At 39.5% G+C, this 15010-nt stretch overlaps 1 protein-coding gene across 9 annotated transcripts in view; it reads right to left on the reverse strand.

Annotated features, from left to right (window-relative positions):
• The window catches only part of Crebrf (CREB3 regulatory factor), a 63844-nt gene that overhangs the window by 3170 nt on the left and 45664 nt on the right, over positions 1–15010 (reverse strand). For 6 of the 9 annotated variants that reach the window (XM_017597237.3, XM_039085887.2, XM_063268953.1 and 3 more), the window contains 2 exons: positions 13844–13966; positions 1310–6670 (listed from right to left, as the gene is read on the reverse strand). In XM_017597237.3, the coding sequence (XP_017452726.1) occupies positions 6555–6670; positions 13844–13966 (239 nt within the window). In that variant the 3' untranslated portion in view covers positions 1310–6554. The other 3 variants (NM_001277157.1, XM_039085886.2, XM_039085888.2) reach the window with 3 other exon arrangements.

Raw genomic sequence — 15010 nt, forward strand, 5'->3', positions numbered from 1 at the left:
TGCCACTCCATACCTACGGATACCTACTACCTTCTACTTCTGAATCTTTTAGTGAATTAGGACAGAACTTTTCAGTATTTTCCTTTCAAATTCTTCATTGTACTATAGCTTAAGAATAAGAATTCACCAGTTAAACATGTGTGGTGGTGCCTTTAATTCCAGCACTCAGGAGGCAGAGGCAGGCAGATCTCTGCAAGTTTGAGACCAGCAAAGCAGGTTGAAGGATGGAAAACCAGGACAGAGAACCAGATCCTCCACACCCCAAAATAGAATAAAGGAGTTCAGGAACTCACTAGTTGATGAATCTCATTGATGTTATCATGGCAGACTTAGTTTGCTAAAGACCACACTGACCTAGCTCACCTAGTTCCCAAGAGCAGCCAATACTTTGAGAAGGGCCCTTGTAAAGGGTGGTCTTCAAATTTAAGTCCTGAGGGAGAATCCATCCACAGGAAAGTACATTTACAAATGGGAGTGGGGGTATCAAAAATGTCAAGTCTTATGTGTCCATGTATAGGCCAGAGGTCAGCTTCAGGTGTCATCCCCTCAGGTGCTGTCCTGTTTTGGGGACATGGCACTGGCTTCCAAGTTTCCAAGAAGGCTCCCCTGGCCTGTGGGCCTCCAGGATCTACCAAGTGTCCACATCAGACCTTGCTGATCATTTAGTGTAGGGGATGGAACTAAGGTCCTCATGCTTGCCTGGCACTCTAGAAACCTTGCTCTCTCTCCAGCCCTCACTGTCTTCTTTAACATCTCCACAGGATGTTATACCTTCAACTTTTCTTTTGTTTTCTGGCCACATGCCAACCCCTTTGGTGGACTGACTGTGGAGATCTCTTCAAAACTTCTGTAACCCAGCATTTACACACCCATTCTGGCAGAGTAGGTTCTCAACAGATGCTTGTTGCTGAAGAACACCTAACTCCTATGCCACCTTCACCCCGGCAGGTTCCACTGGCGTAGGCTCACAGCTCCCTTAGCCTTGATATTTGTTTTTCTTGAAGAAATATCTTGTCCAAGTTATCAAAGGACAAATCAAGTATAAACTATTGTTTACAAAAAGCAAATGTTTCTATCAAATTGTTTCTGTATAGCTAAAATCTCACTGAAATAAATTAAAAGCCAGCTTAGGGTGTCAATAAACCTTAGCTCTCTGGATATGCCCCAGAGAGAGGCAGCACAGTCAGCTCCCTCTGCTCTGTGAGGCCGGAACAGTCTTTGAGCAGGCTGTATTGAGGAATGGATGGCTGCTGTGTCACAGGCAACGGAAAGGAGAAAAGACAAAATATGAGGCAAACGATTCAAAACCTTTTCTTTTCATATTTTTTATTTTAAATTACAAAGGGTGCTGCATACACTGATGATTCTGTGTCTGACTACAAGTGCTGACAGGTAGAGGGTGACAGAAAACAAAGTAACCTGTGCATGGCCTTCTCCTAAAAGGAAAACTGCACGGCTATTAACCAACATTGAGTCATTTTGAAACAGCTCATGCGTGAACAAAATAACAATTCTTTCTAGACAAGAGACAAGACTGAATCCAATAGCGTGTCACAGCTCCAGCTGGGGGCAGGGACTAAACAAAAGTATGGAGTATTTATGATCATATCACATACAGGATCCTAAGCGCAACTGTTCGAAGAGGCTGCCAAACCATAGGAACATGTGTTTTATTCTTGCCCTTCCGTGTTGGCAGCTCCGGAGTCATTGTTAACCACAAATGCTACGCCATAGGACAGACTCTAGGGCAAGAAGACAATAGCAGGCAGTGGGAGTACAGTGTTGTAAAACATGTGGAGAAGCAGATACAGTACACATACAGTTTTGTTATTTAGTTCTGAAAACAAACAAACAAACAACAACAACAACAAAAATCCCAAAGGACAAAGGGCCAGACACAGAATCAGCCCCACTCCTGGCACCGGAACTGATTAACTATACTAGGTGTTTACACTGTTACTAAAGAGGCAAGCCCAGTTCACACTTGGCACACTGAGACATAAACCTGGGTGCTCTTTACTAGCCGCAAAGTCTTCAACTCCAAAATACTATTTGGAAGTAGCTGTGAGGTTCCATCGCCTTGTTACCACCTCCAAAAGTCTCTTCCAAACAAAATGGCAATTTGGCATAGTGCAGCTCCTAGGTGAAATTCTATTTCAGTCAGTTTCCTAAGCATGGGAACTATGCTTCAACACATAATCCCACTTGCCTGTGGAAGTGTGTAGCTCTCAGTAGTACATTTTCATCACATTCCTCCAACATGCTTACTCCTTAAAACAAAACCACCATCCTACTTCTGACATTGTTGTTACATCTCACTGTGTTTGAAATATTAACAAAGAAGACATGGCATCATTTTCTCATAATGCCCTTATTTAAGATGACAAAGATCACGGTAGAATCCACAAGTATTACGGCACTGTGTGAGACTCATTTGTCACGATCCAGGGAAGAACAAGACTGCAGTTCTGTGCAAAGTTGTGCAAGTGGTCGCAGTTCCATGGGAAATGGTATTCCACAAAAGACTCCACTACAAACATAGTTGAGACCTTTTCCATTAACACTGAAATTCAATGCATTCTCAAAATTCAAGTTTCAAGATTTAGAGAGATGCTAACATTCTGTCACATAATTAACTAGAAAGTAGTTAAACAGAATTTTAGGAAGACTATATAAAGAAAGGGGACATGAGTTTTGTTAATTCTTGCTGAAGGCAACTTGAATTCATTTCTTAGGAAGTTAACTAAATCTTAGCAGCTAAAATATTGTTTAAATGTATGGAATAAAGAAAAAGCACATCCATTCTTGACATTTTGGTGAATAAACTAACAGCTTTATTAATGAAGGCAAACATCAGATAATTGTATGAATATTATATATAAAAGAGAAATTCATACCAATAGCATTGTATTTCAAAAGTACTGTACTTCAGTTTCTTTTAAAGAGACTTGTCATCGGTTGTAAAAAAACAAACAAAATGGGTATTCTTCTCCTAAAAAGTTCTGGAAAACAAAATAATCACTTTCAAGCAGATGAAGTGAACACACCTGTCTGTAAATGCAGACTCTCGCTAAGGTGCGAATGAAGCCAAGCATCATAGAGATGCAGGACAACCTCACAAAAGCCAGAGAGAAGGGATGTAGCAAAGATTACTCAAAGGTCATTCAAAACTGGTCTCTCATAGAAGTATAAAACAATACAGAGAGAGGGAACTATGAAACCACACCCATCTGAAATCCTTCATGATGCTTCTGGAATAGTTCTGATTCTCTTACAAGAAGGACAAAGTTAAGGTTTGGGAATTGGGAAGGAATGAAGATGTCTCATTTAAGTGTACAAGTAAGGCACAAGATTAAGCCACACCCGAATCTCGAATGAAGGACGTGGAAAGGACAAGAACCATACGTGGTACAGCACAGCAAGCAACCACACTGACTTGAAAAACTCACACATGACCTTAACAGGAGCAGCCCAGCAGCATGCTCTCATGTGGGCACAGACTACAAGAATCCAGTGTATCTGAAACCAGGAAGCAGAAGGTTCATTATTATTTTTTACTGTAGTAGTACTATAGTCAGTTTTGGTTGCTTTTGGAACAGTGGGTTATCTGAGGAGAATTCACAATGCCTTCACTTGAGGGAAGGTTCTGGACTTCATGAGCTATCTGTATACCATGTATGAACACAGACAACCTTTAGACAGCTCTCACTCTAATGATTTCCACCCAAAAACACATGCCACGATTTTACAAAACACAACATGTACAAGTGCTGGGTTTTTACATGCTTGTGAGAACTGTCGTGACACACTAGGTACAGGTATTTTAAAGACAATAGAGGAAGCAGTTCATTACTGGCATTAAAAGTACAGCCATTTCTAGACGGTTTTAAATGCCACAGAGTCCCCTGGTGAAAATGTAAAGCTGCACAGCTTGCCTATGTCATCTCCAACAGCAGGAGGATTAACTTGCACTCTACATTTCACTGCCAGGTTTGACTAGATCAAGTATCGCTGCGGCGCTCTGACCAGCCCAGGTTTAGCAGCAAATGGCAGGAATCATATAAAATGCAATTTTATAACAAAGTGCTTTTCTAAGATATACATACATATATAAATAGGTACAAAATAAAGTGTCAACATTAAAAAGCTCAACTATTTAAAGGCTTTCAACTATTTAACTTAAGGAGTACATATAAAACACTGAAATGCACGGGTATGGAATCTACTAAACAGATTCAAAGTTTTTTGAAATGCAAGACCAAAAAAATCAAATTCTGGTTTGCAGACAAGAAAAGGGTATCAAAAAACCAGAATTCCTAACAGGATAGCTAGAAAGGGGCAAGTTTATAAACTTTACCAACTGAATCGCTATCATGAAGCGATATGCCCTTGACTGCAAAAGTGCCAGACTGTGGAACACCTTCAAGACTTCCATTTGTGAACCTATGGTTTGCTTTTTCCCACCTCAAAAGTAAAACCTTGAATTCTACTAACCCTGTGAGCCATGTGAGCTTATTATCTGTTAGGATGAATGAACTAACAGGTACATTTCCACCAAACACACAGGAACCTTGTCACAGTTTCAGCTAACGTGTCAAGACAAGTCTTGGTTTCTTAGGATTCATGATGTCAAAGAGGCAAGTAAGACACATTTTTGGATTGTAACTGTGTTCTCTAATTGAACCTTCATGTGCTATAGCTTACAGAAGGGGAGGAAAAAGAAAAGGAAAGAAACTCCTGTGCAGACCAAGAACAGCTACCTTAGTTCTATCAAAAGGTGGTGGAGAAACAGCAACTATGTCTGACATGTCAGGCTTTCCTTCTAGATAGTTTTTAACTTTTGAAGTCACCAGTTTTCATAGTTCCAAACACAAGATTTGAGATAAAACAGTCAAGAAAGACAGGATGGAAGGATATGTGGCAAAGGTTTATAATGCTGCCTTGACAGAGGAATTCTCATCAAGAGGTAAAGCTTGAGCACAGTTAGGAACTGACTACTAAAGCCGCTTATGTGAGCAAAGAAGAGCACCTAAAACTAAACGTGTTCATGTTCTCAAGTCTAGAGACTACAGAAGATAAGTCACATGGACGTTTGAAGAAAATACCTGTACAAAAATATAAAATTTATAAATTTGTTTAAGCTTGTGTTGATCTTTGAAAATATTACATGCACAATAATACATCAATTGGAAAAGTGGCAACTAAAGTATTAGATATTTTTAGCTCTTTTCTTTCTTTACATATATATACATAATACAATAAAAATAATCTGTATTTTGGTTGTTTGGTGGAAGTATACTACAATAAGCTAAATAAACTTTAATTTTCAAAGTCAAAAACTATTTTATCAATAGCTTACTAATATGAAATATATTAAAATTTCCTACAATAACTGCAGAAATAAAAGACACCTAAGTGGCCACCAACTTATCTACTATGGAAGCAAACTAGAGGACAGCAAAATAATATTTGTATGTATGGATGCTCCTTCTGTAGATAATTGGACCCAAACAGAAATAAAATTCACAGTTGAGTAAGATCCCTAACCCTGACCTTTTAATTTTTTCTCTTTTTTTCATACATTCATACAGTATCATGTAAGCTGTGCAAAACTTTACTTAGACTGGCAGTCTGCCATACCAGTTGCATTTGTCTTTGGTAGAAAAAATAAAACAATCGTAATAATGTGCAAGTATTTCTTCCGGTCAAGTACCGAAATAGGAGTTTTCTAGAGCCATCTTTTTTTGTTTGTTTTTGTTGTTTTGTTTTTTATACAATACACAGACTCTGTGGCATATATCTACATTTCAACATAGTCCTATATACATTCAAAAAATCTGAAAAAGAGTTGGAACAAAAAGACATTTAAACCCCACAATTTTCTCATCTATATATCTTGGTTTTCCTCATTAGGGTTTTCATCATACAAAATATTACCAGTTTTAGAGTTTCCCCAAAATACAAGGCACAAAGAATATGCTTTTTTCTTACTTGCACAGACAATTATATATATATATATATATATATATAATCTATGTATTTATATATATCATATTGAGTTCTGAAAATAAACATCTAAACATGGTACACATGTGAGTGCTGGGTGCGCCATGTACAAGTGAGATTAATGGCTGTAAAAAATTAGAACAAAAAGCAGTCATTCTAAAAACAATCTAATGGACTTTGAAAAAATGCTTCCTCGGTATTTTTGTGTGGTTCAGAGCATAAACCCACCTTAACACTTAGCATCATACTAATATATTCACTCATCCAAAACATTCTGCTTCAACAAATGTTTATAATCTGTAACTCACATTTACTTAATGTGTGAGCTTCTTTCTAATGCCAGCAGCAGGGTCACTGGTTTATGCTCTGAAAATGCAATAATCAAGTATTTTGGATCATGCTTCACTTATGCTACAAGTTCTCAAAACAATGTAACCTAATTATAAATGTTTACATAATGCTAATTGACATGCAAAACAGAATGAAAATTTACAATGGATAACGTGACAAAAAACAGACATTTCTGACCAGTGGTCCAATGAGGCTGATTACACTTTTGATGCTGGTATCCTTAGTCCTACAAGGCCTCCAGTGGGGTTGCCTTCAGCAGTCTTCCCTAACACTTGGTTAACAAATTCTGAGGTTTGCCCAGCGACTGGGAGACCTGAAGAGAATAAAAGGCACACTTTAAGACACAAATATGGAGAAGGCATAAAGGAAAGGGAAGAAGTCTGAAACCCGACACTGGCCCCCAAACAAAGGCTCCACTACTTGCTACTGCAGCCCAGAAAACCATCCTATGGCAGACTTTTCTCCCAAGGAGACCCACGCCAAGAGTCATGAAGCACTTTAATGTGGTAAATGACAAGTAGCCATCCACAAAGCCAACCTGAGCCCACTGGAAGGTTGTTTCTTTTCTTTTCTTTTTTTTTTTCTTTTTTTCTTTTTTTCGGAGCTGGGGACCAAACCCAGGGCCTTGCGGTTGCTGCGCTTCCTAGGTAAGCGCTCTACCACTGAGCTAAATCCCCAGCCCCAGGAGGTTGTTTCTTAAGCCCATGAGTTTGCTACCTGTTTCCTTCAACTGTCTGGACTTCACTGTGTTCTGTATTATATACACACACACAACTACAACTATAAGCACAAAAGATACACCTGACAATTTTTAAAATTACTATATACAATGTAAGTTCTCTTTATTTTAAATAAAAATGAGTAAGAAAAGGTAGACTAGACAAAGAAGAGAAAATAGGAACAGCACAATATGCTGACTTCCTCATCTTCATTTTGGAAGGCCAGGAAAATATTTAATGTAAGTCCTTAAATAGCACAGGTATAGGAATGTTAGAGGTATAAGATTTTTTTTAAGTATTAAAGAAAATAAAACTAGGCAGGATAGCACAAGTAATCTCAGCACTCAAGTGGTTAAGGAAGATGGTGAGTTCAAAGCTAGGCTGAGCTTGTCTGAGGGTGAAATGGGGAAATAGTGACACATAAGAAAAAGAAAAAAGAGTGGAAACAGAAAACATTAGTCACTGACTAAAAGACATAGAACAAATCATAAAGATATCAATGCTACCTTAACTATTCAGTCAAGCTCAGGATGACCACTAATACAACGAACTTACACTACACTCTTGGTTAATTGAACATGAGAGATCTATTCTTGCCCATAAACTTAACTCTATCTTAGGCCCAATCAGTGACTCCCTTGCTCCCCAAGCAGAAGAACCTGAGCTAGACGACAGCACGTAAAAAGCTGGGTTTGGTGTATGTGTTTGTATATCCCAGAGCAGCAGAGTTGGAAACAGGAGGATCCCTGGGGCTTGTCGGCCATCCAGCTCAGCCTAAAATCTTGGTGGATGACTTCTGAGGAAAGAATTCTAAGGCTGACCTCTGACCTCCACACAGGCCCCCACAATATATGCATGTACACCGTGCGTATGTGTGTACCTGCACACATACAGACAGAAAAATCACCCCACTTTACATGAAGAAACAGGTAAATCCAAATGTCGGGGCACTCAGAGGATCAATTACTTAGAATTTTCGTTTAAAAAACAGGGGAGGGGACTGAGAAATAACAGGGGCAAAAGAGATGTAATTAAATACAATGAATCATTCTCAAATAGAATAGACACACACAATAACACAAGAAGGAGGGAGTGGAGGGAGGGAGGGAGGGAGGGAGGGAGGGAGGGAGAGAGAGAGAGAGAGAGCGAGAGAGCGAGAGAGCGCTGAGCAGGCAGAAGCTCGGGCTTGATATTGGAGATCACTTCAGTACTCATAGGAGTAGATATAAATCTGGTACTGTGGCTAAGACAACACACTTGCTGGATGAAGTGGTGCCCACAATTAATTCCAGCACCTGTGAGTTTGAGGCCAGCCTGATCTACATAGCGAGTTCCAGGACAGCCAGGCTACATAAGAGTGACTCAGTTTTAAAAACAAAACCATGTTTTTTGTTGTTGTTTTAAGAGATACATGCTGAAAGAGGAAATTAAGAATCACAATATTACAAGTTAGCTCCAAATATTCCCCACAAATACACATGTACACATGAACAGAAAGAAGTATCAGCCATTGGTGAAATGAGGGCAATGAAATACAGACATATACTGTGCTCCATTTCCTTCTCCTCTTCCACTGTAGGATTCAAATCTTAATACATAATGAAGATCTAGTAGTACTAACTCCTATTCAAACATTAAGCATTTCAAAACAAAATAGGAGGTAAAACTCAAAACATATTTGTTAGAGGCTTTCTCAGTTCTGTTAAGAACATATGGACCGGGGTTAGGGATTTAGCTCAGTGGTAGAGTGCATGCCTAGCAAGCGCAAGGCCCTGGGTTCGGTCCCCAGCTCCGAAAAAAAGAAAAAAGAAAAAGAAAAAAAAAAAAGAACATATGGACCTATAGGCAAAGAGGAAGACAGCATAAAAGAAAAAGGTGACTTAAGAATTTCACAGTCAACAAAACATACATGGGAACTGTGACAGCATCTTTTCAGATGCCCACAAAATACCTAAAATTGCAATTATATATTTGGTAGTTAAAAAAAAAACCTCAACAAATAACATGACTAAAAGATAAAAAATAATGTTCTATCTTTTGGGGAATTTTATTTTACCTTTTTTTTTTTTCCAGAAAGGGTCTTGTGTAGCATAGGTTGCCTAGAACTCTTGATGTAGCTCAGGATGACCTTGAACCATCATCTTGCCTCTACCTCTGACCCTATGATGCAGGTGCCAGGAGGTCAACACTATTGATAGTCTGGGACTCTGTGATGATAACAGCTGTCTAGAGCTAACAGATGTTCCTGCAAGCAACTCCTTATTCATGGTCTCTAAGCCAATCATGTGTACTGGTTTACCCAAGGTGGACTTGTGAGAGATCATTGCTTTGTTCTGTTATTGGTGTTCATCTAGCCTCAGACATGTTAGTTCATGTCTCTCCAAGAAAAATGCACACCACTATCTATAAGTAATTGATCCAAGAAATAAAGAACAGCAAAGCACAAAACACACACACACTCATACACCTCTCTCTCTCTCTCTCTCCCTCCCCATCCACCCCTCTCAAATACAGCTACCATGGGCAGAGAGAAAACTAAACAAATACTACTTTTTCACAATTTTAGTAAATTTAAGGATCTGGAAGAAGTAGGATTTTCTAGAACTATTTAAATATTCAGCAGACTCAACAAATTTGCAATGTACAGCTTTCCATAAAAGAGACAAGATTTCCAGAAGAAAATTTCTCACACGCATTAGCTAAACAGTTGCTCCAAATGTTCTAGCAAACCAGTAATACAAAGAAACCCCAATGTTTTTAACCTGACAGAGACTGGGGGGATGATATTAGTCAGGCATTCTTTCATTAATTTAAAGTGTTTAGGATGAGTGTTTCTTTGTATTGGCCAGGATGGTCATGACATGAATTCAAGTAATTGTGATGTCTGGGAATATGTCATCAAATCTGTGGTGACAGAGATGGATTTTGTTTCTCCACCTAAAACAACAAGTAGACAAACAAGATGTCACCTAAAATCCATGCCTTCCATGGGTACATAGCAAGATCCTGTCCCCAAAGCAACAAAATAAAACAAACTCCACAAAAATTCTATCCCTGGAAAGCTGAGCTCAGTGGTGTTTGAGTCTATAGTCCCAGCGGCCCAGAAGGCGAAGTAACAAGGACCACTTTGGCTCAGGAGTTGGAAGCCCTGGCCCCCTCCCCCGCCCCTGGAACACACCTCCATCAACTCTTTCTTTTCTCTCTTTGAGAAGAGATCTCCCTTTAGTTCACTCAAAATTGGGCTTTTCCCGACTTAGCCTCCCAAGTGCTAGAATTATGGACATCCAGCATCACACCTGGGAGAAATCAACAAGTGAAAAGGAATCTCCATGAGATCTGGACTCTCCTGCATCCCTAACTTTCAAGCTGTGAACGAGGTACCCTTATCTGCAAGACCCACATGATGTCAACACTAACAGCCTATACAGAAGAAAACAACTGACTTGACAACAAAATGTCTAAAGCAGTTAAACAGGGAATTCCCTAGAAACTGAAGTCAACAAGGTCTGTGTATGAAACCATAGGGATTTTGTTCAATCAGGGAGGAGTAAGTGTAAGGCTAGTGAGAGAAACTTCAGAAAGATGCAAAGAAATTTAAAAACCTTGTCTGGTCAGAACTCTGCCAGGAGAAGAGAGAAGAGCTGGAAGTTCCACAGTTCTTATAGTAGGACTGGAAATGAAACTGACAAGAAAGGTAGATGTATAAAAAAACGAGATGGACCAGATAAAGCAGAACGAAAAACTGTAGAAATAAGCTGTTATTAACGGAAAAGAGAGGACTTCTTGAGGCTAGAAAAGCTAATCTGAGCCAAGGCAAATGGATAATGAAAAGGGTTCTAAGTACACAATGAAATTTTGTAAATTCCACTTGTAAAGAAAGCTGCAATCATGACAGCCTCAGGAAAATGAATGAATTTACTAAGCATTTTGTTAACAAAGTGACTCAGAAGGACATCTCATGGCCTCATGTCAATCCTAAGTTATGTCTATAAGTATGAATGTGAGTGGGGAGTGTGGGGATATGAAACTAAAGAAGGGTTAAGAGTCGGGGAGGACACCAGGAAATGAAAAAGTGACCATAAGCAGTGGATAGAAGGGGATGGAAAAGAACAGAGGAGGAGAATGAACAAGAATAAATTTGTTTGAAAATGTCCTAACAAAACCTAATATATTATTTTTGCTAATTAATTTTTTAAATAAAAAATTACAAGAAAAAAAATGGAGCCACCAGAACACTGTCAGGACAGCAGGCACCAACATTAGCATATGAGCAGCTGGAGAGAGCTCAGAAGTTAACATTGTCTGATCTCTTTTTAGACGACCCAGACTTAGACCTTCCACAAGCACCACAAGGCAGTTGACAACTACCCCAGTTCCAGGAGCCCCAAGGCCTTCTGACCCCTAATGGCACCAGGTACCTATGTGGCATGCATACGTATATGCAAGTAAAACACTCATACACATAAAGATAAACCTTTTAAAAAAAGATTACCATAGGAAAGAAAAACTGACATAAAAGAAGATTGGAACAACACCCCCATCACCATTCTCCCAAAGGCTCCATGTGTGGGACAAGCATGTGAGAGAAAACCTCACTGCATATAAATGTGGCACACAGTGGGCACTACATAAATGACTCACAACAAGCCATGTCTATCCTTACAAGTGCCTTTCTCCTTCAAAAGCTTTTCTTCTGATCAAATTTCTGTTCAGGGGACCTAAGAATCTAGCAACATCAGCAGGTGCCCTCAGAACTCCAATATTCACCCCTAAAATACCATGTAAAAGTTGTTTAAAGAAAAAAGAGAATAAAATCTTATCTACGAGCAATGGAAGGATGAATAAAGACTGGATCATGAATGCCCTAACCCATTATTATTTCAAAATAAACTAAACTATATTAAAGAAAATGTCCATAAATGAAAGAAGACAGGTAAGACAGCTCAGTGTATAAAGGCATTTGCCACCAAGCCTGATAACCAGAGTTCTATCTATGGAACTTGCATAGATGGTGCAAGTTGTCCTCTGACCTCCACACTCATGTTATGACATGGGACACACTCCTACACATGAAAATGTGTAACTATAAAAATAAATAAATGAAGAAAGTAAGCTAAGACCAGGATTGGTTAAGTTTGAAGTCAGCCTGAACTATATAGAAAGACCCTCAAAAATGGAAGGGAACTGGAAATATGGTTCAGGGGGTAAAGGTTGCTGCAAAGCCTGACAACCTGAGTCTGATCCCCAGGACCCACATGGTGGGAAACAACCACTCCTCCAAGTTGTCCTCTAACCTGGTAAACATAGAACACAGAAAATAAAAGGAAAATTCCTTTAATTAAAAAATAAATAAATGGAAACAAGAGGAGGTGAGGCTATGACTCAATGGTAACATTCTCTGTTCTTGTTCCTCCTCCTCCTCCTCCTCCTCCTCCTCCTCCTCCTCCTCCTCCTCTTCTTCTTCTTCCTCCTTCTTCTTTCTTCCTCCTCCTTCTTTTCTTCTCCTCCTTCACACTCCTTATCCTTCTTCTTCCTCCTCTTCCTTCTTCCTCATGTTCTTCCTCCTCCTCCTTCCTCCTGCTCCTCCTCCTCCTTCTCTTCTCATACATTACATCCAGTGGTAGTATTCTTGCCAAGTGTATGTGACTTCCATGCCCAGGGCACATACACAGGGACATATACACTCATACCCCACAACATGACACAAGAATACTGAGTAAGAAAAAGTGACGACAAAAAAAGTAAGGAGATAAAAAAGGTTAAAGAAGAAGCAACAAAGAGCAGAGATGAGCAAAGATGACCCACAGATGATAAGGTGTACCCAGGAGAAGCAGAGCAAAGTCAAGTAACAGATTCAAAGTGTGGAGGGGAGCATGGCCTGAGGACAGTCTGTATCTAGGCAAAAGTAAACAACCCACCAAGAAATACCAATGCAGTATCAATTCTTTAATAGAAAATAGTTTATGCCAGAAGAGGTTCTAGGAGAAACAATCTCAAGATAGGCAAGGAAAGAAAATGTGTATCAAGCACTTTGTAACATGTCAAGTTATCTGTGTAGTATAAGAGAACATACACTAGTGGATATACAAAAGCTTTTAAATTAAAAACCAAAAAGGTAAAAAAGTAAATTTTATCTTATAAAACTAAGTTCTCTCTCAAACTACTACATTAAAAAAATGAGGTGCTTTTAAAGAAAAAGAATAATGGAAGTACTTTAAAAGAATTTATAAAATCATCCATCTACTCAGGTCAAGCAAACTGCCTTACTTCTTCCTATATGCAATTTCACAGGCACTAGGTGATTTTCTAGGACAATACTGGGTGGTTTAAGAGCTGCTCTTCATCTGAGATTGTTTTTGATTGTACTCAAGATAAACACCTGGCCTTTCCATGTGATATGTCTGGGATTTTCTGGGACAGCAATAAGCTGTGCAGCCCTCAAGGCAGTGTCTGACAGGTGACTTGCTCTTACTGCAGCTGAGCTCTGACCTTGTAGCATCTCAAATTTATGTACTAGATATTCCTCCCACAGGCCACCAACCAGCCTAGCCTAGCTTCTCTGTTCCTGCCTCCCCGATCCTCTCCACAGTGTACAATCTCGTCAGGGATGAAAAGTCAGATATGTAAGGTGTGTGAATATACTAAGGAAGATAAATCCCTACCAAGAGGTGGGAGCAGATGGGGCAGGAACGGAGGGGGAAAGAATTCCTCTTTGACTCTGGCACTGTATATCATAAGCTGGTGTTATCTAACAATGTTCTCCTTACCGAGTGTGTCTTTAATGAGGATTTCAAGCTTCTGCCCCATGCTGGGTCCTCTCTCCTCTCTTGGATTCTGAACTCGGTTTACAATGTCTTGCTTGATGGAGTTGATTACAAATAATAAATTGTCTATAAAACAGAAACAAACCACTTAGAATGTCACTAACATGAGAGAATTTACTTTTCAGTTTATAGTGAAACCATATTCAGTTGAAAATGGAAGGGCTGCAAACACAATTCCATGGACAAACACTCACCTTACTTACTAACGTGCACAATTCCGTGACAAACACTCACCTTACTTACTAGCATGCACAAAGCCTTGAATGGATTTTTTACCATGAAAGAAAAAAAAAAAAAAAAAGAAAACAACAAAATAACCCAGAATCTGGGGAAAGTCAAAAATATGGATTATGTTGGATATAATGGTGAATCTCTTTAACCCAGTCCTCAGGAAACAGAAGCAGGAGAGTCTCTGCAAGTTTGTGACCAGCATGATCTATGGTAAGTTCTAGGCTAGCCAAAGTTACAGGCTTGAGATATTCAACGACAACCAAGAAGAAAAAAAGGAAAGAAAAGAGAGAAAGAAAAGAAAAAGAGGATTCCTGGGTTCCATTACAATTCAGAAAATCTAAGGAAGTCCAGGACTCTGTATTCTCATGAAGACACATGGGTTTATTCCAATGTGCAGTAACCTGAAGAGCACAGAGCACACGATCTATCCTATTCAGGTGAAGGGAGATCCTCAAGTCAGCTGTCCACACTTGCTAGAAACACAACTCCAACAAGGAAGACCTAACCATGGGTTAGCTCATGACAACAGTAGTGGCATCTATCTAAGGGACCAGAGATCCAGACAGTCACACTTATAGACAAGTATGAAACAATGCTGGGCATGTGGTGTTCTGAATAGATAAATGAAAAATAGGAGAGCCAAGCCGGGTGTGGTGCACCCCTTTAATCCCAGCTCTCAGGAGGCAATAGCAGGTAGATCTCTGTAAGTTCTAGGCCAGCCTAGTTTATACAGTGAGTTCCAGGACAGCTGGGGCTATGTTGTCTCAAACCCTCTCCCTCTACAAGAACAACAACAACAACAACAACAACAACAACAACAACAACAACAACAACAACAGAGGGGAGCTAAACAGTATACAGAGCCCAGGGAAGAATATG

The sequence above is a fragment of the Rattus norvegicus genome, chromosome 10 (genome assembly GCF_036323735.1).
Source record: "Rattus norvegicus strain BN/NHsdMcwi chromosome 10, GRCr8, whole genome shotgun sequence".
Taxonomy (NCBI): domain Eukaryota; kingdom Metazoa; phylum Chordata; class Mammalia; order Rodentia; family Muridae; genus Rattus; species Rattus norvegicus.